This window comes from Dreissena polymorpha, chromosome 6 (assembly GCF_020536995.1).
Source record: "Dreissena polymorpha isolate Duluth1 chromosome 6, UMN_Dpol_1.0, whole genome shotgun sequence".
NCBI classification, from domain to species: Eukaryota; Metazoa; Mollusca; class Bivalvia; order Myida; family Dreissenidae; genus Dreissena; species Dreissena polymorpha.
The window spans coordinates 78089076-78116947 of record NC_068360.1 but is presented as its reverse complement, the minus strand read 5'-3'; the positions used below and the strand labels follow the sequence as shown (position 1 = coordinate 78116947).

Genomic DNA, 27872 nt, shown 5'->3' with positions numbered 1-27872 from the left:
TTTGTTACTTAAAATGAGCACGTCAACTCTTGATCATTTTAGAAATGTACTTCTGAAGTTTTTTAGAATAGAAATTTATCAGCATTCAACAGCTTGGACAGATGGCATAAAGGTATAGGTAAGTTATATATATATATATGTATATTTGGTTAAAGCAGCAGTTTAAACATTTCGCATTATTTATGACTGTTCATTGTTTTTCAACTTTGTTCATGTTTGATGAAAGTTCATACCCAGTTTAATCAAGGGAGGGCTTGACTGATTATGAAGTTGTTATTTCCTAAAATAATGTTTGCCATATATATACATGTATGAAAAGGTAATATTTCTTAGATGTTTACAAGTAATATGCTATTGTGTGAAGAAATGTTACTAAATCCTGCATTAATATCACAACACTTAACACTTTAAATGGCAAAGTCTACATCTTCTTTTACTGGTCAATTTAACTGTGTGTTTTTTTTCATACCCATGTTTATGATACTACAATCTCAGCGATGAGAAAAAAAGGCAAAATAATCATCCGACAAGGCTCATTATATCCGTGTCGATGAGACTCTTTTGCCTATGCTGTTTAATTATATGTTCAGAAGAAACTACATTTAATGTGAAAATGACATTAATTCTTTCATAGAGGATGAGTCATAAATGAGTTTAAATTTTTATATTAATTTTGGTGTTTTTTTTCCCCATATTTTTTAGGTAATACGTGATGTACCTGTGTATGCTTTTAAATTGTGTTTATATTTTTTTTTTATTGTACAACGCCATTGAATATGTTTTATACCTAGAAATAGGCATTCAATGAAATGCTCAAGTTTCAAGCTTACATTTATAGACTATATATAAGAAACTTAAATGATTTTTTTATGTGTTTTGTGTTGATATAAATGTAAAGTTATACTGAACTTATTGAATGTCTGTAGCTTTATTGATGACATGATTGTAGAATTAAGCACTACGGATGGCATTGTGTTTCGATTCTACGAAAATCGTGGTTCCATGCCAATACCATTTGATGGATGTCCGTTCGTGCAATTGGGAACAGAAGTAAGAGAATGCCACTACGGTCCTAATAGGAAGGAAAGAAAGAAAGCTCAGCCGGTATGGTTGTCATATAACACAATTTGTGACAAAATAATGAAAAGACACTGTATTATTATTGAAAATGATATTTTTCTGGTATTTTTAATTATTTGGGTAACATCTTTGTAAGCATGATTGCTTGGGTGGAAGAGAAAGTGCCAGGACAGTTGTTATATATCTACCAGTTGGGCATGGCATTGTAAGCATTCTTGGCTTATCAATTGCTGTGCAGTGAATAAAGTTGTTTACATTCCATGATGTCATTTGATGTGGTAATAATGTAATGGAAATTGGAATGTAATTGGTTAGTCGAATGAAAACTATTTGTGATGGTTATATTATATGGGAAACAAAGTATAGCATGTGATACATAATTATCGGATTTATCCATAATCATATTTTGTAAAGTCTATCTATCAGTTAAGGGTCTCACATTAACATATATTTCTTAGTGTTTAAACAAAATGAATTAAGCTAAACGTTATTGTTTTAATGGTATCTCCGTGTCCCTTTTAAAAGCATCTGTGTCAAACTAAAAATAATACTTTTTCTAGATATTATTATTCACATGTCATTCATGCATGATGTCACATTAAAAGTCAACTTTTCTTATGGTTGTCAAACCATTGGGTTACATTCTATCTAGCTTCATGGCATAATTAATAATACAACTGTTTTTGACGAGTAACAGTAGGTTTGACAAGTTATTCATTATTTGTTTGAAAAGTACGGATATGGAGACTTTTCCCGCGACAAGCGTCATTTGCCATCATCCACAGAATGTATGTCATTGAAAGAAAAGATGTTGGGAAATTTCTTCGTGGTCTTTGTGCTGATGATTGTCGAATTTTCAAGATGTTTTGGGGAATGCTCACGCAACTAGTTGCTGGAAAATGTCCTCAGATAGGGGCCTTTTCCCCATGTGATAGTTGTGGTATTGGATGTTCTATTTACAAGACACATGAAAAAAAATCTACAACAGGCTATTACAGAAGAAATAGGATGTCATCTTATTATTTCATGAAATGCTGAAGTTTGTATTTTGCTCATTCACTGTATGTAGTGTGTTTCTTCTTATATCAGTATTTTGCTTCAAATTTCACTGTAAAACGTGGACAGAATTCACATTGATGACCTGTTCCTGATATATTTCATAAACAGAATCCTTGATTTTATTAATGCATGTATTTCGTGCATGAACATGTATTTAAGAATGATCCCGAACATGCATACGCCGGTGGCAAGAGGAAAATAATTCAAAACACAAAGAAACACGGCTGTTGCTGCCAGATTCGAATGAAAACCATCTTGCGGTTCCCAGACTATAAGGTGAGATGATTTATTATAAATAATGAAATAGAATTTTAAAAATCAACTGTGTACTTTTGAGGAAATTTTTAAGGCAATACTTGTTTAAAGAAAATGTTAAAAATAGATCAAAAGAAATGGAATGAACAATCACAAATCATGTCAGAAACAAATTTAATATTGGTTTGTAATTTTTAAGCTCTGCTGTTTTCAGAGAATACCCGCAGTATTGTCATAGCCAGCTTGTCTTGTCAACCACCGTCTGTGTCATGCTAAGACCTTTACATTGGCTCTAAAATCAAAGTGCACACTGTGCACAAGTATATTCTTTTTGAATGGCCTATGAAACTCCAGAGTAATGTCCCCTCAATTGTTTAAATTGATTTTTTTTCTCCATCTTGAGCTTTTCCTCAGTAACTGTTGCATTTTGAATCACAAAACCTTAAATTGATCTTTTCACGCTTTGGAAAATTGACAAAATTGAAAAAAGTTGTTTCAGATTTGCAAATTTTCGTTTTAGTTATGATATTTGTGAGGAAACAGTAATACTGAACATTAACCATGGTCTAATATAGCCATTATATGCATCTTTTGACGATTTTAAAACCTAAAAATTATAAAGCGTTGCAACGCGAAACGATTGAATAATTTGGAGAGTTCTGTTTTTGTCGTTAAATTTTGTGAAACTACGAAGATTGCTTATTAAGGTATAAAATACGTCAAGAATGTGTACTCGGCGTAATAGCTCAGTAGGCTAAAGCGTTTTTACTTCAGGACTCTGGCTGGACTCCAGGGGTCACTGGTTCGAAACCTGCTCCGGGCAATGTTCTTTTCCTTTTTTTAATTGTTTTCTTGATTTTTTACTGGAGCTTTTATGATCCAATGTTAACATTTATCAATATAAAGCGTTTAATGAATAAGTTAAAAAAATGCCAAAATCTGTGAAAAGGCCCCTTTAAGTACGTATTTATCATTATACTGCAGTGGTTTAAGCACACTTTCTGTTCTGATAGTCTTCATAACTCTAGAGATATGCCCGGCTTATTGATTGAAATTTAGGATCTTTTTCAGTCCGGAGGATTGTCTCGGGTACTATTGCAAGGAAGTTCATGAATCTTATTACCTTGCTGTACACATGAATTCTGTTTGTACATTCTTGGTAATTTCATAGTTATTCCTTCAAAATGAATAGAATTGTTAGTAAATTTTTGTCAGTTTTTAGCTGTTAAAAACTGCATAGAATTATATGAGCTAAAAATAAAAGTGTATCATCATACAGCAGTGGTGCATGCATTTTTGGGGGGGATTGGCTTAGTATCTCAAAAGTTATGCTCCTTAATTGAATTTTTTTGCCATGAACGGTTTCTCAACAACTATTGTATGAAATGTATTGAAATTAAAAATTAATGTTTAGTGTTATATTGTGCTGGCACATTTGGAAGTTTGTTGGTTTCATTAAAAGAGTTATGGCCCCTTAATTGATTGAAATTGTGTTTTATGCCCCCGGATCAAATGATCAGGGGTAAATTGATTTGGCCACATCTCTTGTTTGTATTTAATATAATGCATAATTTACATTTGATTTTTTATATTCAGGTCTGTGTAATAAAATGAATCCTTTAGATAATTTTTTTTCATGTAACCATATAATTTAAAAATGAAATTGCCATTCTAGCTGTATGCCCCTCTAAAATGAGCAAATAAAAAGGATATGAAATAGTAATTACTGTAAATTTGATGTTTAGTTACTTTTGTCAGTGTTTTAAATTAGATGTGTCTTTGAGGGAGGTTACTTAATCAAATTTTGTACTTTCTTCATTGATGGCACAATACTTATGACATAGCTTGAAGGCACAGACACAAGGCGGAAAAGACAGGCTGTCATAGATCGGCTAAAATCAGCTGAAGTCTCTTCTTTGAGAGGCGAAGTGTGTGTTCTTGTTGCCTATGTTGGAACCCACGAACATCACGTAATGGGCGAGGTTTGTATTACTTGTAATGGGAATCAAGATCAATGTAAGATTATACTTTTAAAAACTTAACAATTATTGTGTACAACAGCAAGTCATAGAGATGAGACATGTCACATGCAAGATAATCTGGAAGATCTTAACCCAGATTTTCAAATTCTGAGCCCTTCCTTATCAATAAATGTGTTTATGCAATTTATGATATTTGGTATTTTAAAATCTTAAATATTTATGAAACTGCAGTCCTTAAATATCCATTTTCATTTGGCATTGAATTTTGTATAGTAGATCTCACAAGTTATTGTTAATATGTTGATTCTTTAGGGCATGATACATCATCAAGTAGACCTCAACCACATTTTATAAAATTATGGCCCTGTGTTAAAAATTATCTCGGCACTTGTGGCCAATCTTATTCCTGTACATGTAAATAATAAAAAAGTCCCCAAATCATCCCAGAAAGAAACTGGAGGTAGAAAGTTTTTATGTCAGATCATCAGATACCTGTTAGTGAAACTATAACATTTGCTTGTAAGTTTGCTTGTATTCATGTAAGTGACTCATGGCACACTTGGGCCTCTTGTTTGCTTTATCAGCACTTACATGGTAAAAGTTTTTAAATATTAATTACAGTCTGTGAAACAGGTATCAGGCCTTTCCCCATACATTTGCTAATGCACTGGTGTAAACATGCGTGATAAGGGTGATACTGTGGTATCTGTTTGAATTTGTTTAATTTTTAAGTTGCTACATCAAAACTTATTATACTGTAGACGGTTCATTTTTTGTACAAATAATTAATATATAAACAGCATTTGAAACGATATTCAACCTTTTAATTTCACATTGGTTGTCTGGTTGATTTTACATACATGTTGAAGAATGAAAGCAACACAAATTGGTGAGGACAGTTAATAAATGAAAGATTTAGGCACAGGGTTTCCTGGTTTTTAAGCACCTTGGAAAAGGCCTGAGATATTTTGAAATAAGAGTTGTAGAAAGAAACCTATAAAACATATGGAAAACCAGAAGGAGATAAATACTTTATGTATGAAACTTACAAAATAAAAAAAGTTGAATTCTTGAAGGAGGCTGGCTATGGGCAGCGCCTGGACAAAGAGATTTTGCAAAAGATAAAGGAACTTGCAATGAAGGAGGGCATAACAAATGCCACTGAAATGAAAAGCCACATAGCATTGTTTGTGAAGAGCAAGTACAGTCACATTCCCAAGTCAAACAGAAGATTTCATCCAACTATGCAGGACCTTCGATTCCACATATCTTCTGCTTTGAAAAGCAATATGTAAGTGAATATAACTAACAAAACAGTAAATAAAATAAAAGAGATTGAGTAATTGAAAGATAGTCATTTACTTTATAAGATCATTTTCTCAGTTTTTGTTTTTAAGAAATCATTGGAAAGTGCACATGCTCTAAATAAAAATAGTGTACTTCGCAATATGTAATTGATTTTTTTACATGTGTTTACAAATGTCAAATTCCTTCACTGTACTCAATTATTTACAAGAAAAATGTGCAAAGTTCTATTAATTAAACATGACCAACTTTAAAAATGATTTAAATAAATTGCTCAATTAGGAATAGCATTAATACCCCTTTATTGATAAGGCTATCAACTTGTACACCAACCAAGAGGAGCTATTGTCACGACTCTCTAATTGTAATAAGCATATACTTTTTTGTTCATTTCTCAGAAATGGTCAAAGAGATTTGGATAAATATTTTTTAAATTTTTTACCGTTAGAAGGGAAAGGAATTTAACAAGGACAGGTACCTGGTTACCCTTCATTTAATTCAGACAAACTAATGTTACTGAAAGTTAACATTTTTATCGTTGTGTTACTTGTTGGTTCAGAAACCATCACATGTTTTTAGCCCAAATTGGTTTGCATGTTTTGGGAAGATCTGGAGAGAAATAGGCAGATGCTACACACTGCTTCTGTTTGGTTACACTTATTCTGCCCCAATGGGATGGTCAATGGAGAAATTATGAATATCTTGCAAATATTATATAATGTGGCTGAAAATTCAACAACAAATGAAACAGATGTGTCTAAAACATCTAATTGCATGCATCCAACTTTTGGATACCCTGGATATAGGCAATTATCTTAAAATGTCTGGTCCATATCTCAACCCTGTTTGCAGCAACCTGTATTTTTTGGAAGCTAGACCTTTCCACAACTTTTTATTGAAACATGGTTAACATATTTCACATGAGTACCAGGAATTTTATTGTTCAAAATAGAAAATTTGGTTGCTGGTTACTTTTTGTTTATAGGTATATTTATCAGATACCGCTGAAAGAGATTTGGTCCAATTTTTCCATGCATGTTTACAATATGAAGGGGATGTCATTTCACCAGGTCAAACCAATCAGAATTTATTATTGTTTTGTTTTATGACCTAATAGTTCAAGTAGATTTTATTGTTGAAAAAAAATATTTTCAAAGTCTTATTTTTTGAAGAAAAAAAAACAACATAAAAGATTCCTTTTTATACGCCCGTCTATGACGGGACGTATTATGGTATACCCCGCGTCTGTCCGTCCGTCCGTCCGTCTGTCCGTCTGTTAATGTCGTACGCTACGTCAAATATCCTTTGACAGATTTTCTTCAAATTTTAACACAATCTTAATATTGACAAACCCTGATCCCCTTTCGTTTTTTACGGAATTCTGAATTGTCGTTCCAGAGTTATGGGACTTTGTTCTTCAAAATTTCGTGATTTCATTGAATGTCCTACTGTAGCTCAAATATCCTTTGATGGATTTTTTTCAAATTTCAACACAATCTTAATATTGATAAACCCTGATCCCCTTTCGTTTTTGACGGAATTCTGAATTGTCGTTCCAGAGTTATGGGACTTTGTTCGTCAAAATTTCGTGATTTCATTGAATGTCCTACTGTAGCTCAAATATCCTTCGATGGATTTTTTTCAAATTTCAACACAATCTTCATATTGATAAACCCTGATCCCCTTTCGTTTTTGACGGAATTCTGAATTGTCGTTCCAGAGTTATGGGACTTTGTTTGTCAAAATTTCGTGATTTCATTGAATGTCCTACTGTAGCTCAAATATCCTTCGATGGGTTTTTTTCAAATTTCAACACAATCTTAATATTGATAAACCCTGATCCCCTTTCGTTTTTGACGGAATTCTGAATTGTCGTTTCAGAGTTATGGGACTTTGTTCGTCAAAATTTCGTGATTTCATTGAATGTCCTACCGTATTTATTTATTACCTTACTACTTCATTGGCGAACGACGGGCGTATCATGCGCTCATGGCGCAGCTCCTCAGTTTAGTTTTAGTATGTATGATAGCTGTTGTAAAAGCAAACACTAACAATGGCAGATAAGCTTGAATATAATTTTGCCAAATGTATGCCTCATTTTGAACAGAACTATGTTGGTTGAAACAGGAGAGACTAATTTCAAAGGGGCATGTTACTTTAATACAAATGGCTACCACTGGGACATCAAACACAAAGGAAGGTGGCGCGCTCGTCCTGCACCGCTCATGTTTTAAAAAAAATTCATGGTGTCAACTGACAACGCTCTTGTATATTATATCATCAAAATATCAAGTGTTGTTAACATTTCAAAGAAAACAAATGAAATATTTACTTTTTCATTAAATATTAAGTAATGTTAATCGCTGCAATGAATATTATCATGCTCAAGTTAATACTGTATAATTGCTGAGATAGAAAATGTCTTTTATTGATAAGAATATTTTATGAAATGTATTACTTTTATTAATAATATAATATGTCTTTCTATATCTGTTGGATCAGTAAATAAATCAATATGATAATGAGTATTAAATGCCTATGCATACCAAAACTCAATAGGGCATTGTACCAAATGTGACTATCTTACAAATTAATACAAGTATTAAGAAATAACTTAAATGCACTAAAATTGCCCACCATATTTCAATAAAAAATTTTCAATTGTTTATTTAATAATATATTGTATCAGATATGTAAGTTATTCCCAACACATTTTCATACATTTATTTAATTGTGAATTTAATAAATCATATTTTGCCAAAGGTTGAGAAAATTGTGCAGCCAGTGTGAAACTCAATATCTGACCAGTTGTCCTCAAATTTTGATATACTTTTTTTATTTTTCAATTTCATGTACCATTTTTTTAAATATACTTCCATGAACTCTTGCTTTTTTGCAGACACTGTTATGATGATCAGGGAAATTTGACTGCTTTAATTTCTGAATGGAAGAAGGAATCTCCTTCAGACAATTTCCATTTTCGTCCAAGGTAGGCTCACATTGAAAAATATAAATCCATCATTGTTAAGTTGAACTGTGCACTGAAGGGTCCTGTAAAGTATTGTGTGGTTGTTGGTTGTCTCAGTGGCATACTCGTATTATATTCCATCAGGAAGTTGCTTCAAATGACCATTTGTTCCAAGTAAGGGTTAGGCAATTTTCACAAAAATTCTTTTTAGCATCATTTCAAATATAATTTTCTGCCGCCAGAGCGTTGTTTTTTTTATGCCCCCCAAAGGAGGGCATATAGTGAGCGGACTGTCTGTCCGTCTGTCCTTCTGTCACACTTTGCATTTAGGTTTCAAAATGCTCATAACTTCTATGTCACTTCAGATAGCAAATTGATATTTCGCATGCATGTGTTTCTCATGGATCTGCATATTTTAGTGGGGAAAGGTCAAGGTCATCCTTCAAGGTCAAATGTCAAATATATGGCTTGAAAGCAGCGTTGTGTTGCTGTCAAACACATCTATTGTTGATGTTTGTCAATAATAATTTCATGGAATTTAATGAAACTTAAAATAAATGTGTATCATCTAATTGCTGTGGTGCATGTATGAATTATGCTGGGATGAACTTCGTATTTCAAGAGTTAGGCCACCTTAATTGTGCTCCCCCCAAAAAAATTGGGGGGAGCATATAGTCGCCGCTTCATCTGTCCGGCCGTCCTTCCGTGTGTGTCCGTCCGTTCATGCAAAATTTCTGTCCAGGCTATTTCTCAGCAACTTATGACTTGAATTCAATGAAACTATGGGAAGCTTAACTACCAAGAGGAGTTGTGCATATTATGGTCCGGTTATGGTCGGATGATTTTTCACCAAGTTATGGCCCTTTGTAATTTTCCCTTAACTGTACATATAGTGCAGTTCTTGTCCGGGCTATTTCTCAGCAACTAATGACTGGAATTCAATGAAACTTTATGGGAAGCTTTACTACTGAGAGGAGATGTGCATATTATCAGCCAGTTCTGGTCGGATGATTTTTCACAGAGTTATGGCCCTTTCAAATTTTCCATTGTACATATAGTGCAATTATTGTCCGAGCTTTTTCTCAGCAACTTATTACGGAAATTCAATGAAACTTTATGGGAAGCTTCACAACAGGAGATGTGCATATTATCAGCCGGTTATGGTCGGATGATTTTTCACAGGCCCTTTGAAAAATTTTATAAACTGTACAAATAGTGCAATTCTTGTACGGGCTATTTCTCCCCAACTACTGACTGGAATTCAATGCAGCTTTATGGGAAGCTTCACTACCAACAGGAGATGCGCATGTTATTTGTGGGTTCTGGTTAGATGATTTATTTAGAGAGTTATGGCCCTTTGGAATTTTTAAGTTGCTAAACCATCCATCGTATTATTTTGTCCAAAGTTATGCCCCTCAAGACGTTTCCTTTTCAGGGGTGTGTTTTTTCCTCCTTTAGCTGATTTCCTCCCTTTCAATGTAAAACTTATTTACAATTAGTTATAAACTTTGCTGGATCTATATACAAATGAAGAGTTTAACTAAATTCTGTAAGAGGGTTAGGGCAGTTTCCTCCCCTTAGATGGTTCTTAAATCACACACTTGCTTTTATCTGAAATATTGTTCAATATTGTGACAAAAAACCCTTGGGGAGCATCATCTGTCTCTGACGGTTTCTTGTTTAGTGAAATTAAGTATTTTGTTCTGCCATGAACTGTTGTATAACTATTGTATGAAAATCATGCATATAAAAATAAATATTTGCTATTTTATTGTGCTGGTAAACTTGCCAGTTTTGTTGAGTTCAGCTCTAGATGTCTGGTCCTTTATTGTTTGAAATTGTTAACTTTGTGTGTCTGGTTCGATGTAGAGATTGTAATGAAATTCAAATTGAATGTGTTTTTGTGTTTCTGACATAAGCTTTGTCAAGATAATTTGGGTAGTTCAGATTGTTTTCATTAAGCGATTGACAATGACTGATTTTTTTTAATTCTTTGGGGGATACCAAAAATTAATTGAATTTTCTTGTTATACTAACTATTGCGAGACTTTTCATGAATCTTGCAATATCTGACTGAATGAAGTGTTCATTCCAAATTTCTGTTTCGAGTTTACTGAGAGCTCCATATTAATGGCCTCTAAATGGATTTAATTTTCCAAATCTGTCCAGCTGGTGCTCTTTCTTTGATATATCACTGTAGTGAGTGATATAATAGCCCCATTTAAACCCTCTCGTCGCATACTGTGGGCCAGCTAAGCTTACATAAACCTTTGGAGGAAAAAAGTTAAAGGGGCTTAAGAGAAAGAAAATCAAAACATACTGTTATTTAATTATATAACTATAAATATGAAGTTATAAAACTGTCATTTCTCATTTTGTCACAAATAATAGTGAATGTTTTGTTTTAGTGGAATTTCATCAGAGGGTGTTCCGCAAACATTGCTATTTGTGCATCAATCCGAATTTCAACGAAAAATGTTAATGAAGTATGGGAGCACAGTGGTGATGGATAGCACATACAACACTTCCAAATACAATGTATGTGTCTTTTTTATGGCTGTGTTGACTGGAACAGGATACCTCCCAGTAGGGACTTTCCTACTGGAGAAAGAGACAGCGCATGAGATAAAAAGTGCGTTGGAGGTCATCAAGGGCTGGTGTCCAAACTGGAAACCAAGATCCTTTGTTTGCGATCTTGATCAGAGAGAAATCTCTGCCGTAGAGGAATGTTTCAAAGGTAATTCAACTTGTGCTGAACTTATAAGCATTAGTATCTTGATGTCAAATCCTTATAAGTTGTTTTGATTATTGTTCTGCAATAGTGATTTACAACTGGAGTGATCTTTTAATTACACAATAATATTAAACCTGTCCTAACAAAGTTTGGTATTGGATGTAATATTAGGTTCAGTGGAATCCATTCGTCAGTCAGTTGGTCTGTTGTTAGACCCAACGTCATCAGAAAGATAACTTAAGTTCTCTTTGACACTAAGTTCTCAAAGAAATTTTTGGTGTTGATTACTCAAATGCAACAGTCTTAAGGCCACATGAACAAATTTCCAACAATCATTGTTCGATTCAAATATCATGCCTTTTCTTCAAATTTTGAAGAAATGGTTGTTAACCACACGATGAAGACCTCTATTGAATGTGGCATTGATACATTTAAGTACAATATCACAAAATCGTGTGAATATATTTTCTTTGACAGCTTTATTATCCCCCGCCAGAGGCGGAGGGATATTGTTTTGGCGTTGTCTGTCCGTCCGGCTGTCCGTCCGGCACTTATGTATCCGGAGCCATATCTTGGAAGTGCTTTGGCGGATTTCATTGAAACTTTGTATGAGTATATATATGCATAAGAGGATGATGCACGCCAAATGGCATTGTATACCATCTGTTAAAAACAGAGTTATGGCCCTTTGTATCTTGAAAAAATGCTTTTTACTATATGCACTTTTGTGTCCGGAGCAATATCTTGGAAGTGCTTTAGCGGATTTCATATAAACTTGGTATGAGTATATATCCCCCGCCAGATGCGGAGGGATATTGTTTTGGCGCTGTCTGTCCGGCTGTCCGTCCGTCACTTTTGTGTCCGGAGCCATATCTTGGAAGTGCTTTGGCGTATTTCATTGAAACTTCGTATGAGTATATATATGCATAAGAGGATGATTCACGCCAAATGGCATTTTACACCATCTGTTAAAACCAGAGTTATGGCCCTTTGTTTCTTGAAAAAATCTGTCAGTTTGTTCATCCGTCCAATTTGCATCCATCCTCAAACAAAGCATATGTTGCGGGGGATATCAATTCTACGAATTTGCTTGTTGAAGTGCTTTCTGAATGTTTGTTTGAAGACAAAGAATTCTATTCATTTTTTTGTTTTTACTCCAAATGTCAAGGCCACGCTGTTGCTAAATTGCCTTATTTGCATGGTCTGATGAATTGAATAGAGTTGAATTATTGGCAATTTATCCAAAGAAAATAACATTGTTTGCAAATATTTCTATTTAAACTTACAAATTTCCTTCTGTTCTGGAAAATAATATGTTAAAAAGATTTGAATATTTGGCTTATTGTGTACTGATAAATTTCCTTTTTTGTAGATTGCATTGTATTTACATGCAAGTTCCATAGAGAGCAGGCATGGGATCGTTGGTTGCGAGTTCATGAAAACAATGCACTGCAGCACAAGGACGCTATTTTGAAAAGGTTTGATTTTAAAACAAATCTGAACTAATTTAAGATCCCGATCTTTGGCCTCACTTTTTTGTTCAGGTCCATTTCTCAGAAACCATGAAAGATATTTCATTCAAATTTGGTATTAATTATTACAATGTAGGGGAACATATTTTACAAAGGCAGTTACCTTAAAATATGTTTATTCATACTTATTGCCATTTGTAACCAGGTTATTCGATAGGTGGGCGGAACAAGCTTGCTCGGGCCATAACTTTTTCGTTCATCATCAGATTTTAAAATCATTGGCACATTTGTTCCCCATCATTACACTGTGTGTCGCACGAAAAAATTACGTGGATATTTCCAAGGTGAAGGTCACAATTTAAGTTTGAAGGTAAAAAATTGCCATAAATTAGCTTGTCCTGGCCATAACTTTGTGATTCATTGTCAGATTTTAAATCATTTGGCACATTTGTTCACCATCATTAGACGGTGTTTGGCGGGAAAGAATCGCGTTGATATCTCCAAGGTCAAGGTCACAATTTGAGTTTGAAGGTCAAAAATGGCAATAAATGAGCTTGTCTTGGCCATTACTATGTCATTCATTGTGACATTTTAAAATCATTTGGCACATTAATTTTGTTCACCATTATTGGATGGTGTGTGTCACGAAAACATTATGTCAATATCTCCAAGGTCAAGGTTGCCACAACTAAAAATAGATTGATTTTGAAACAACTCTGTAACTATGAACAATTAGTAAGAATGCACATTTTGATTATGAGTTGTCTCTCTGTATCAGCCATTTTTTTCTAAATGAAATCAAAGTCAATTTTACACAAGGTGGTTAACAATACACATTTTGAATTGTTTCCCTATATAAGACTTTGTTTCAACTGAAAACCTGGTTTTGTGACAATTTTTTGCCTTGTTAATTAGTTATGTTATTGTTGATTGATTTTTTGTTTAGATTCATTTCTCAGAGATCATCAAAGATATTTGAATCAATATTGCTTCCCATATAAACTATCGTATGGGTATCACATTTCACAATTGCGGACAACCTGAAAATTAATTTGTTATAGTAATGGCCTTTTTTAGCTCGACTATTTTATATGAAATATATATAGTGGAGCTATCCGACTCAACCCGGCGTTCCTGTTCCGGTTAGCGTTAGCGTGCAAATGTTAAATTCTGCGTACTACCCCAAATATTTCCTATGTCCCTTGATATATTGCTTTCATATTTTGCATACTTGTTAACCAACATGACCCCAACCTTTTAAAAAGAGCAGACAATTGTATCAAGCATTCTGTCAGAATGATGGCCCCTTTTATACATAGATAATTGAACATTTTGCTTAAATTGCCATACCATCTTTATTTATGATCACATTTGATTCATACTTTGACAAAACAACACTTACCTGGCATACCACAATGCACGCCACCAAAACTGTTCCCCATGCCAAACCCCAGAATCTCCCCCCCCCCCCTAAAAAAAAAATCCATTACTTTAAAAATATCATCTATTAAATGACCACACACTCACGTTAAACCCCCCCCCCCATCTCCATGATGGCTTTCGTTATACTGTCAAGCAATCGAATAGTCGACCGCGCTGTCCTCTTGTTTACTTTTTGTTTACAGCTCTTGTTTACAATTTGGTCAGTCCATTTCTCAGCAATCGTCAAAATATTTGGATCAAAAGTAGTATACTTGTTAACTATCACCAGAGGAACTCATTTTAGAAGCGATGATTACCATACATTTAATTTTGTGTTTGTTATGGCTTTTTTTTCAACTTTGTAATTTTATTGGTGGTTTACCTCTTTGTTAATGTCTATTTTTTTAAATGTCACACATAATTGTTAAAAAAAATGTATGAATGTTAACTGTCATAAATGAAAAAGATTGCACAAGGGCATTTAACTATAACTTTAATTTTGTAAAATGTATGGATCATTTTCAACACTATATCGAGTGTTAAAGGGGAAATGTATTGCAATAAAAGTTGACTCCACTGCAACTCATTTTAATAATTCATATTAAGTTGGTACGAGCACAACCAAAGATAATAAGGGTGTTTCTTTAAATGAAGCCTTGGCCATGCTTGATATTCCATACATGTTTAATTGTTATTGGTGATATGCTATTGTTTATATATTGTTGAAAACACATAAATTAAATATGGTTTGCTTATATTTTACGTTTATGTGTTATGTTTCAGGGTTTTTTTTCCACTTTTTGGGAAGATAGCCCATGGCTTTGGAATTGGGAATTTTATCGGCATTTTCATGAAATTGGGAAAATAAATTCATTAGCCTTTTTTTCCACATGAAAAGTCCACTGATTAGGGAAATGCTAAATTTGATTTAACTGTTAATAATCATTCAAATTAAAAGAAAAAAAACATATAATCCTTTGTTAGATGTAATTGAATTAAAATTGAGATAAAATACACATACGACTTCTTTCTAAAAAAAAAAAATTTTTTTTTTTCATTGGGAATTTTGGGAAAAACAAATACTTTTTTGATTGGGAACATAGCCGAATTTCGGCTATAAAATCGGGCAAAAAAAACACTGTGTTTTTATAATTTGCTTGAATTTATGTTTCAGTCTGCGGAAAATTGCAGACTCTGACAATGAAGATGAATTGTCTGTCAACATAGAGTTGCTGAAATCCTGTGATTTGTATAGCAGCAATGTTAAATTTAAGAACTGGATTGAACGTTATTGGCTGGCGAATAAGGAGGTATTTTTTATATTCTTAGTCTGATGCTCTTTTTAAATGCTTTATTGATTTTTTTTGCAACACTTTATTTCACATAAACACAAATTGTCATGATTGGCCTATTGGTTAGACCTTTGTTAATAATGTTCAGTGCATTGTCAACTTTTACTGTGGGAACACTAGAAAAGTCTCATGTCCATGAAACTTGTTCAAAATATGTGTATCATTAATTTTTCTGACAAGTTCAAACATGCTCTCAAAGGCTTACACAAACAGGGGTGGGCCAGTATTTTCAATATGGAGTCTGTGAAAGCTCTGAAGTCACATATTGTATTGGTCTTCATGAACCTGTGTCAAAATAATTAATTTTAATAAAAAAACTACCAAAATTGGATGTTATTTTTCTTCTTTGTATATAGACTCGGTTAGACATGGGTCATTGTTTTTTTTACTTACTACATATAGCGACAAGAAATATCTTTAAAATACAAGAAGCATATTAAATTTAACATGAACCTTTTGAAGCTGTGATAGAGCTGATGCAGGTATTACCGAACACTTGTGGTATTAAAACATAGTGTGTATTTATATTCTGCGGTGGTGCATGAGTAAATTTTGGATTAAAAACATGGCCACCAGGGGGCGGGTCCTTTTTCCGTACATGGCTATAGTAAAACTTTGTTAACACTAGAGGCCACATTTATTTTCCGATCTTAGCGAAACTTGGTCAGAAGATTTGTCCTAATAATATCATGTTATCTCAGGTGAATTACTTTTGGCCTTTCAGGCCCTCTTGTCAATATATTTTTATATATTAATATATAACACTTTCTTCAATTTGCGAAAAGAGGTGGGCCAGGTGCTACAGAAGAAATATCATTGAGCTGACCATTTCAACCACCAATGGTGTTGAAAGTATGAACAATTTGTTCAAAACTAAATATCTGACGAGATGGGGAAGGAAGAAAAGCTTATCAACACTGGTGACAGTGATTGTAAACTCTTTCATACCAGACTCGGAAAAACAGTCAGTATTTTTGATTTTTTTTTATAAAATGTGTACTTTTTATACCCATAGTGCAGATGAATATTCTTTATGAATTGTCTGTCAACTGAATGGATTGACTATTGTGACCTGTCATTCTCGTGCGTCATCCGTTGTGCGTCCTTTGCAAACATTATTAGCTCATGTTGAGCTTATGCCATAGACCTGTGTCTGCCATCAACTGTCAATAATATAGAGGTCACATTTGATGCCCAATCTTTATGCAAATTAGTCAAAATGTTTGTTTGAATGATTCTTTTTTTTTGTTTTAAAATGGTTCTGAGAGGATAAAAAAACATGGTGTTTTTTTTCCGTTAATTAATGTATCGGTATTAAAGACATACAAACTTGTGAACACTCTAGAATTGCAAAATTTATGTACTTTTTTGTTATTTACTGAGAAAAGTTGAGCACTCTTTTTGCAGACAGATTTTTGTTAAGGGCATTCTTTTTATTTACAGGTTTGTAAGCAAGAATGTGCTTGGCTGGCAGCAGTCACAAACAATACAACAAATCGCTACCAGTTTTTCTGAAAGATAAACCAAAAAAATTCATCAAACATGTGATGGACCGGTGGGATAGAGTGGAGGCTACCTCCATTAAAGAGAATGGGTGTGAGTTCACTGTAGGTGAATATACGGTAAACCTTTCAAACCCAACATGCTCTTGTCTCGATTTTAAAGATCGAAATTGGCCATGCAAGCATATGCTTGCAATCATAATGCATTGTCCAAGCCATACTTGGGATTCTCTTCCAACACAGTATACAAAGAGTCCATGTTTTAACCTTGACAAAGACTGTCAATCGTTAGACATCGTGTCTGAAGAAAGATCTGTTGTTCTTTCAAATGACAAACTTCGTGACAAATGTCTCACTGTATTAAAAGAAGCCACAAATGCATTGTATACAGTGGACAGTGCAGACATCCTTGAAAGTGTCCATAATGAGGTTATTAAATTGAAAGGTATCATCGAAAAAGGTCAATACACAGGTGCACTTCGTGAAAAAGAAAGAAGGAATAAAAGACCTACAAAAAGAGCACGGATGCAAATGAAGCAAACAGAACAAATACACTCTGAACAATCTGAAATGGAGGATGAAATAGACAGAGGTAAAAACACTGGATTAATGAAGAATAATTTATTTGGCTGATGCTTGTTTTGACCCTTTTTGATCCGTCCACTCATCAGTCTGTCCAAACAAATATGAAATGTATTCTTTAAAATCATCTTAACTTGTTTATATGTGGATTGTTTACATTACTGCAGTGTTATTTGCCCTATATTAATTGAAATTGAAGCTTGTTTTAATAAGAAAAATATTTGTCTATGTTAACTGATGTGCATTAAGTCTTTTACATTGTCTGTGCTGTGTTTATGAATTTATGAATTAATTCAATGTTATTTGATTTATTTCGTTTTGTTCATTGTGAGTTTGTATGTAATTTGCATTAAATGGAGGAAGTTACGTAAATATATTTATCATTAATAAATTTGAACTCATGGGTGAAGTATGAATAATATAATGTCAGAATCAAAATAATCGACATGTAAGCATTGGTTATTGGGGTGTTAACCAAAGGTTTTTTTTGTTCCGATGCTACGCCCTCCTGATTTAAGTACAACACATACAAATTCCAAAGTATTGGTTATTACAGCAATTACCAATGCTTAAAAGTCAATGATTACTTTTTAAATCGATTGATTTCAGTGTTGTTTGACATCTGGGACCATCCAGAGACACGTGAACAGATATTGAAGGTCGGTTCTTTCACCGTATGGAACAACTCGTTCCATTTTCTGAAGACCATGCTTCCCGATGAGGTAATAGTAATCATTCAACTCATTGCTGCCTTTCATTAATTAAAGTTGTACATAATGGCAAATACATGATTACATAATTTTTAGTTGTGAATATTTTATCAAACCAAATGTTCTTATAATTAAACTGGCGTAAAATTTTGTGACCTATTTGAACATTAATACCTATAATATTTTTTTCCTTATATATTTAATTTTGCATTCATAAAATAATAGTTAATAATGTAGAGTAAATGGTGTTTATAGTGTGTTGTTTACACAGATAGTTGTACCACTGATGATTTAATCCATGTCTTGCTTCTAAATTTTTCATGGTGTTCTTATTATTATTACATTGTTCACTGATGTGTACTTGTTTCTTACTTGAACAGAGAAATTGATGCCTTGGCTTTAGTTAATTGAATATATTGTAATAACCAATTAATTAAAAACATATAAACAAATATACAATGCCAACACATAAATGGAAAACATTTTAATGAACACACAAACTTTGTTGTCATGATAACAGTATATCTGGTTGTTCTGACTTCATGTGTTAAAATGATTGTTTAATTATGGCATGTCTTAAATACTTAATTTTAGATAATGGATGCATTTTTACATCTGCTGTGTTTGCCTTTGGATGGCAGTCTCCATGTAGCAAGTACAGTATGGACTGCCATATTTTTGGGACAAGACCCTGATAAACACAGGTATTTAAGCGAGGTATGTAGCATGTTCACCAATAAAATCTTAATACCTAAACTTTGAGGCATTTTCCTGAACATTTAAACATTTACATTAAAATGACAGCACATTAACGTTATAAAGAAATAACCATTTGCATTGACCAATATGACGGAAACTATATTTTAGCTCACCTGAAATTAAAGTGCTGAGTTGCTGGAACATGTAAAAACTTTTAAGCATTGAAATATGTTTAAATATTATGAAATATGGTCATCACTGCATGAAGGTTCATGTTAAATCTGTGCATTTACTGGTATTTATTAGGAATTGTTTGATGGACTAAATGAATAAAAGTATATAAAGCATTAATGAAAATAAGTCTATATTGTTATTTTCAAGAATTACTTGATTGAGTATTATTAGTTTGGCTGTTTTCAGAGAAAACTCGAGGTATTGTCATAGCCAGCTCGTGCTGTCCGACGTCTGTGTCGTGCTAAAACCTTTACTTTGGCTCTAAAAAAAAAGTGCTTCACTTACAACTTTGAAACTTTATATTTAGATGCACTTTGATTTGTTCTACATACCACACTCAATTTTAAGGTCACTAGGTCAAAGGTCAAGGTCTTTGTGATTTAAAATAATTCAGACAAGCTTTCATTTATTCAAGACTGAACCTGCAGCCGAGCGTTGACACCCATTATGTGGTGCTCTTGTCTTAAGTGTACTATTTTCTATGCAAAGGTGCAGATACTGGAGTATGATCATCTGGTTGGAGCAGTCAATGAGGGTGGATTCCACTGGTCTCTTATAGTAAGTGAAAATGATTGTCAATTTACTTGCGAAATATCACGGTTGTCCAATTTTTAACTTGGTTACATTTATAAATGCCATGAAACATTGTCTACTGGGCCTCTACAAAAACTGATTCCATAACAGAGCTGGGGCCAAAATTTGCCCTGTCCTGTGGTGAATCTGTTTTTCCTATATGTGTACAGTATACCCTTCAAAAATCAACACTCAAAACACATGGCATAGAGCTTACATTTTTGGCATTCGTATAGTTGGCTTCTACAAAGATTGTTGAGATTACAGGCTTGGGGCCAAAAGTTAGGCCCATCCTGGGGCCCAATATGTTTTCCCTACATGTATATACTAAAACAACTTCACAAATAGTCTTCTCTTAAACCACAAGGCATATAGGATAAATATTTTGCATACAAAATTGTGACTTTTAATTGTCAAGTGAACATCTGCCAATATTGCTCAAACTTATGCTCACAGGTCAAAATTTTTCCTGTCCAGCTGGGCCATTCTGTTCATACAAGAAAGTATGTAGTTAGTAAAAACTTAAAAAAACCTCTCTGAAAACATAAGGCATAGATAAAAGGTTTTTGGCATGAACAATTTATAGTATTTTCATCTTGATTGTTAAATTTATTTTTTTGTTCAAAAAAATATCCACAACCTGGAGCAGTCAAATTTATATATGTTCATAAAAAAAAACTTTAAAATTCTTCTAAATAGGTTAAATTTTCAAGATTCCTGCCAGTGGGACTATCAATTAAGATCGCATATTATTCAGGTGAGCACCCCAAGGCCCTCTGGGGGCCTCTTTTATTTTCTTCAGGTTGTGCAACCGAAAGACAACAAAGTATTGTACATAAATCCGATGGGGGAGCAGAATGTTTCCCAGCAACAGATCCTGCAACACTGGATGTAAATGTGTACATTATTTAATTAAACAGATTAGATACATTTAACTTCATATACTAAATTAGAAAATATCACAGACTGTAAAATGCTATGTAATATTTAACTTGCAAATAATCATCATTTATATAAAAAGTTTACACTGATCAGATTGTGAAGGTTTTGGTGTCATGTCCGTTACCGAAATTAGACTTGTATGTCTAATATGTAGCATTAGTGTATTTCCTTTCAGTGGTTTATGGGAATATTTGCTACCAAAAACTTTTTTATGTCCCCCACCATTAAAGTGGGGGACATATTGTTTCTTCCCTGTCTGTAGGTCTATCTGTCTGTTGGTTTGTTTGTTGGTTTGATTTTATGTTTGCGTCAAATTTGCCATAACTTTTGCAATATTGAAGATAGCAACTTGATATTTTGCATGCATGCATGTGTATCTCATGGAGATGCACATTTTGAGTGTTGAAAGATCAAGGTCATCCTTTAAGGTCAAAGGTCAAAGATATAGCTTCAAAGCGGCGCAATAGGGGACATAGTGTTTCTAAAAACACATTTCTTGTTTGAAGTACAAGAAATCCATGTTTTTACCTTCTAACTTTGACCTTGACCCAAATTAAATTCTTAGTATGCAGAACCAAGCTAGCTATTAATCAATATGACCAAGTAACATTAAAATCCTTCATTGATTTATGCAAAGAAGCACTGGCAAGGTAATTATGTTTTTAACCTGGATAACTTGACTTAATTGACAAATGCTGCCAATATGCAAACCAAGGCTTGGTAATGAACACTCCTTCTAAGTTTCTTTTTATGTTTTATGGGAATAAGTGCTGACAAGATTCAAGGAACATCTAACCAGACATCCTGACAGCGCAAAAAATATGTCTTTATTACCAGCTAGGGAATTCATTCCAAAAATTTAGCAAATAATATTTGTACTCATAATGTATCATTTATGGTGATTTGATGATGTTGTTTTTTTACTTTTTGCTTTTGAACAGTAAATTTGTGCACATTCGGCGCTCATCCAGCATTGATATGGGCGGACCAACACATTGGAACATACTCTGCCCACGTCATGCAAAACAGTCAGATTCAATATCTTGCGGTGTCTACGTTTTAAAGGTAATGGAATCCGTTATTTGTACTTCCCAATGATTTTTAACCAGGTTTTCCGAAGGAAAAAACTGGTTATTAGATTGGCGAATGCGGGCGTGCCGGCTGGCGGGCTGGCGGAACAAGCTTGTCCGGGCCATAACTATGTCGTTCATTGTCAGATTTTAAAATCATTTGGCACATTTGTTTAATATCATTGGACGGTGTGTCGCGCGAAATAATTACGTCGATATCTCCAAGGTCAAGGTCACACTTTGAGTTAAAAGGTCAAAAATGGCCATAAATGAGCTTGTCCTGGCCATAACTATGTCATTCATAGTGAGATTTTAAAATAATTTGGCACATTTGTTCACCATCATGGGACGGTGTGTCCCACGAAAGATTCACGTCAATATCTCCAATGTCAAGGTCGCCACGACTAAAAATAGATTTAAAAAAAAAAAAACTTACAAAGGGGGTTAATTTTTTTTGGTCATATCAAAAGTTCAGTTTGAGTTTTCTCCCTTTATCAGATTTTTTTTTCACAATGAAAACCTGGTTTTGTGACAATTTTGTCCCTTGTTATAAATATATTGCAGTTTTTCAATTTCAACCGTACCTGAATATATGCAATGTCAACAAGTTTCGAGTAAATTTATCAAAATTAGATATGTCATCACATAGATTAAATATCGAGACAGGCAGATGGGCTAGACCTACACCAATTCCATTAGATCAAAGAAAGTGTACTGTTTGTAATAAACTCGAAGATGAGTTTCATTTTTATCTTGAATGTACAATATATACTGAACTGCGATCAAAATATATTCCATTGTATTACAGACAACGACCAAACATGTACAAATTTATCGAGCTAATAACATCAAATAATTAACTATTAATAAGAAAATTTAGCTGTTATATTTATCACTCTTTTAAGGTTCGAACGCATAATACATATGTGTCATCAATTTGATTTATTCTGAAATGTTTTGTGCGGTATATATCTTGTTGTAACTTTAATTGCATTTAGTATGTACTGCATATTAATTGTTGGGATAGTACCTCATATGTAACGTGTTTTTATTCACGTGTTTTTTAATCTGTCTTTGTGTTTTAACGGTCACCTTCAATGGACTGTCAAAACTGTATTTGAATGTATTTAATCAATTGCCATTATTATCTTTTTAATTAAGGTTATATTATAGTATCGTTTCTGTTCCTAGATGTATTCTACGACAATATGGCTGCATTTTTAGAACTGTTATTCACTGATTTACAACTATTATGTCACATTAAATACTGTACTTGTACCATCTTTATTTTCATAGAGCATACTACATGACCTTTTGACCATCTACATTTTTGATTGCGTAGGTGGTTTGTTTAAGGTTTATGATATGCTTGTTTTTAATATCAAACGCAACCAGTTAAAACATTTTGTTTCTCGTGTTTGTTTAACTACAGACACCTTGTCATAATGTCATAATATCAGTTTAATTAAATAATATGTTGTTCTATGAGCAGAGCCTTTGAGCTGCCAATATTTTCGTTTCGCATAGGTAGCAAGCAAGGGATAATTCTTATGAAATCGATACAAGCATGAAAAAAGCATAATTGATATTTAGTTTAATACTGTGTGCTATCACGTGAAACGAAATTTGTTACGCTAAGGTTAGTAAAACGTGTTATTATTATGACAATTGTCATGTGAAGTGTGAAGACCCAATATATGTACAATTTGCTTATTTGATATTTTGTTGTCATAATTAAGGTCCATTACAAATGATGTAATACAACCTATTCAATTACATATATACTATCAATAGTTATTAATATAATTATACCTATATTTATGCCCCCCTTCGAAGAAGAGGGGGTATATTGCTTTGCTCATGTCGGTCGTTCTGTCGGTCGGTCCGTCCACCATGTGGTTTCCGGATGATAACTCAAGAACGCTTGGGCCTAGGATCATGAAACTTCATAGAAACATTGATCATGACTCGCAGATGAACCCTATTGATTTTGAGGTCATTAGGTCAAAGGTCAAGGTCATGGTGACCCGAAATAGTAAAATGGTTTCCGGATGAGATCTAAAGAACGCTTATGCCTAGGATCATGAAACTTCATAGGTACTTTGATCATGACTCGCAGATGACCCCTATTGATTTTCAGGTCACTAGGTCAAAGGTCAAGGTGACCCGAAATAGTAACATGGTTTCGGGATGATAACTGAAGAACGCTTAAGCCTAGGATCATGAAACTTGATAGGTAAATTGATCAGGACTTGCAGATGACCCCTATAGATTTTCAGGTCACTAGATCAAAGGTCAAGGTCACAGTGACAAAAAACATATTCACACAATGGCTGTCATTACAACGTAGAGCCCATATGGGGGGCATGCATGTTTTACAAACAGCCCTTGTTAATTAAACATGTATGAATTGTTGCAATGCAACATATTTTTTTTCTTTTTTGAAAATTCATGTATTATTTATGTTGTAAACACTGTATGCTTACTTAGTCCACTTGGGCTTTTGGCTTTCTGGATGTGTTGTTTAATAAACAATAAACAATATGTAAGACATATCAAACGTACTGATAAATACTATTGTTTATATAGCATTCAACATGACTTTTGGACCATGTATATGTTAATTTCGTAGGTGACCTGTATAGGGTTTATACAATGATATTAAATATAAATTAATATCAAACGTTGTCTTTTCAGTGCATTTTGTTGTGTTTGTTTATTTAGATAATTGAACTGATTTATAACATCCATTTAACAAAGTTCATTGTTTCCAGAGCCTATATTTCTGTTTCGTACAGGTAGACTGTACGGGCCGACGTTTATGCTATTATTACATGCATGTGTTTTAATTGACTTTTATTTTAGAAGATCTGTCAACAAGTCTTTTACAAGCCTGTTACTATCACAAACTGTTCTACTAACCTTAAACATATGATGTATATATAAATGTACTAGTAACATACAAATATTCATAATAAAACCGACTATGTTAATTCTGATTAGTACAAAGTGTTTTTATTAGTACATCTTGCTTATGGAGACCTAATAAATGTAAATTACAGTATATTTTGTATATTGCATTAAATTGAGTTTATTAGCCTCATACACTCTGACGCACTTAGGATATATTTAATTACATGTATACTTTCGATAATTATTTATGTTCTAGTGTAATGTATAATAACTCATAATGTATAATAAATCATGTATGCACCGTTGTAACCAAACGATTTTATTTCTTTTCATGACTTTATTTTGTATAATCATAAACTGTGTATTGTGTAAACACTGTATCATGTATGCTTGATTTGTCCACTTGGGCTTTTGGCCTTCTGGATGGATTGTTTAATAAACTATGTTCTAAAAAATGCAAAGGTTTCGTGTCCGCTCAATTATTTTGCTATGTATGGTCGGATTAAAATATTACTTGGCATGAGTATTAACCACAAGAGTATATGTGAAATACTCAACAGCCAGATGTCAAGGTCAAACGGTGCTATATAAATTTGACAATAATCAATGTAAAAACCTAATTATGACAGTGTTTGGTGTCCAATAAATAATTTTGCCGTGCATGGTCCATTTTAATGATAATTGGCATAAGAAAAAAACACAATACATGTCGTTTGATATGTCACGTGAAAGACTCGAGATGCTGATGTCAAGGTCAAGGTAAAAAGGTTCTTTGGAACTTTTACAAAAAAAAACAATGTAACACTGTGATCATCACAGTGTTTTGTTTCCACTAAATAACTTCGCTAAACATGTTTGGATTTTTATAATACTTTTCATAACTAATAGCCACAAGTATGATGTGATGCGCAAAAGGCTCAAGATGCTGATGTGAAGCTCAAACGGTGCTATTGAACTTTCACAAAAAAAATTATAAAATACTAAGTTTTTCAGTTGATCGTGAACGCTAAATAACTTCACTATACACAATATAAATATGTGTCGCGTAAAAGACTCGTAATGCTGATGTCTTCTTTTATTTCATAATCTTTGTAATTGTTATCAAGACATTTCTTTTTCATTTAGACCAATACTGTTGTCATGTTATTGGACGTGCTTTTAAAACTGAGCCAAGTATTGTGAAAACGGGTCTTATGTCTAAGGAGTTCCGAGTTCCAACTTGTTCTCTTATTTTTCATAATCTTTGTAATTGTTATCAAGACATTTCTTTTTCATTTATACCAATACTGTTGTCATGTTATTGGACGTGCTTTTAAAACTGAGCCAAGTTTTGCGAAAACGGGTCTTATGTCTTGGGAGTTCCGAGTTCCAACTTGTTCTCTTAATTTCATAATCTTTGTAATTGTTATCAAGCCTTTTTTTATTTATGCCAATACTTTCGTCATGTTATTGGACGTGCTTTTAAAACTAAACTGAGCCACGTATTGCGAAAACGGGTCTTATGTCTTAGGAGATCCGACAAGCCTGCCATCCGACTTATGAAATGTAAAATTACACCACCTTTGGAAACTGTACAATTAATTTTGATGTTATTGTGTTATATATCATGGGCACAACTCTTAAATTGTATTGCATTATGCCATTATGCTATGTATTATGGGACGGAGGCCTTGATTTACTCACTAAACTGTTCTGTTCTGCCAAGTCCTGAAGATCAAGGTCCAATGGTGTTTTTGCACTGTGACAAACATAACTAATAAGTCCGAATCAACACCGGGGTTCATGTCCGCAAAATAACAACACCATACATGGTCGGGATTTTAATAATACTTGGCGAGAGTAATACCCACAAGTGAATAATATGTCTCGTGAAAGACGCATGATGATACAGATAAACGTTGCTTTTGAACTTTGACAAAAATCGATGTAAAATTAAATGTTATCATCAAAGTGGTTTTTGTCCACCATATAGCGTCGCTATACATGGTCGTATTTTAATGCTACTTGATATAAATAACAACCACAGTAGTATTATGTGTCGCATGTGATAATCGAGGTGCTGATATCAAGATAAAAAAGTATTTTTATAACTTTGACACTTCAATGAAAAAAACTTATTACAATTTTTTTGGTTCACGCAATGATATCGTCATTCTTAACTTGATTTTCAAATTACTTATGTTGCGGTGCCAGGCATCCGTGTATCTTTTTTTTCATCTTAATGTAATTAATTGTGATATGTTGTATTTTCTGATCGCACTCATTCACGAATAATCGTATCGCCCTGTGAGAGGCAACGTCGCACATTGCGTGTAATTTTTACACTTCTAGATTCAAACAAGCGTATTTCAATTATCAGCTTAATTTACGGAACAGTCCATGGGAAAAGCACAAAAACGTAAAAACAGTAGTTACAACTCTAGTAGTAGCGACGGACCAAATCAAAGCGCCGAAGGCACTGAAATAGTTTGCTGTTGTCGTCCTTGATAAGCTTGTGCGCATTTCACAGGCTAATCAGTGTGCACAGGCTAATCTTGTTTTACATGCATTAAGCACCGTTTTCCCTGAAAGCAGCCGATATGTACAGATTTCAATGATAACCACTAGACTGGCAAATTACATCTTACAAGCTGGTAAATACAGTCCCTGCAGTGTAGTAGAACAGACGCTCCTTAGCATTCGTCGTCTGCAGTGCAGATAGGCAGCTGTAATCGTTCCTAGCATAGTGAGTTGCGCTTCTTAGCGTTAGCGCAGCTTAGGCTTCCAAGCACATACTGATTGCAAAACATTGTCTGTAAATTCATTCGGCCGCTAACGCGACCAACTAAAATGAACAGAAGATAGCTGCCAAAAACAAGGGTATTTCTGGTGGGTCGAATGAGTAAACAAAGAGTGTACTGAGGGAAATAGGCAGTGTTAATTGCAGAGTGAGTGACGCTATCCATGGTGCTCATTCCGTGTTATTCAGTGACCCTGTCATGGATAACTCGGTGTGCGCACCAAGTGCAGGAGAGGCCG

At 33.7% G+C, this 27872-nt stretch overlaps 2 protein-coding genes across 2 annotated transcripts; both read left to right on the top strand.

The window, feature by feature from the left end:
- Positions 1–10: 10 nt before the first annotated feature.
- On the top strand, positions 11–17144 carry LOC127835835 (uncharacterized). The gene is made up of 11 exons (XM_052362266.1): positions 11–118; positions 950–1104; positions 2299–2415; positions 4239–4376; positions 5453–5667; positions 8581–8670; positions 11058–11386; positions 12756–12861; positions 15452–15587; positions 16415–16597; positions 17073–17144. Exons 2-11 carry the CDS (start codon positions 1003–1005, stop codon positions 17142–17144), a joined length of 1488 nt encoding a protein of 495 aa, XP_052218226.1. The 5' UTR covers positions 11–118; positions 950–1002.
- On the top strand, positions 17110–24378 carry LOC127834853 (uncharacterized). Its single transcript, XM_052360928.1, has 6 exons — positions 17110–17723; positions 18323–18435; positions 19018–19140; positions 19846–19914; positions 20732–20820; positions 21813–24378. The coding sequence occupies exons 1-6, from the start codon at positions 17177–17179 to the stop codon at positions 21967–21969; spliced, it is 1098 nt and encodes a 365-aa protein (XP_052216888.1). The 5' UTR covers positions 17110–17176; the 3' UTR covers positions 21970–24378.
- The last annotated feature ends 3494 nt before the right edge of the window (positions 24379–27872 follow it).

What these genes read in the sequence shown, in the direction of transcription:
- LOC127835835 (XM_052362266.1), top strand. Translation starts at nt 1,003, where the DNA reads ATGCCAATACCATTTGATGGATGTCCGTTCGTGCAATTGGGAACAGAA. An exon ending in TCTGCTTTGAAAAGCAATAT is followed by an intron (nt 5,668 to 8,580) that starts GTAAGTGAATAT and finishes GCTTTTTTGCAG; the next exon opens with ACACTGTTATGATGATCAGG. An exon ending in ATTGGCTGGCGAATAAGGAG is followed by an intron (nt 15,588 to 16,414) that starts GTATTTTTTATA and finishes ATTTGCGAAAAG; the next exon opens with AGGTGGGCCAGGTGCTACAG.
- LOC127834853 (XM_052360928.1), top strand. Translation starts at nt 17,177, where the DNA reads ATGGACCGGTGGGATAGAGTGGAGGCTACCTCCATTAAAGAGAATGGG. An exon ending in AGACCATGCTTCCCGATGAG is followed by an intron (nt 18,436 to 19,017) that starts GTAATAGTAATC and finishes ACTTAATTTTAG; the next exon opens with ATAATGGATGCATTTTTACA. An exon ending in GATTCCACTGGTCTCTTATA is followed by an intron (nt 19,915 to 20,731) that starts GTAAGTGAAAAT and finishes TATTTTCTTCAG; the next exon opens with GTTGTGCAACCGAAAGACAA.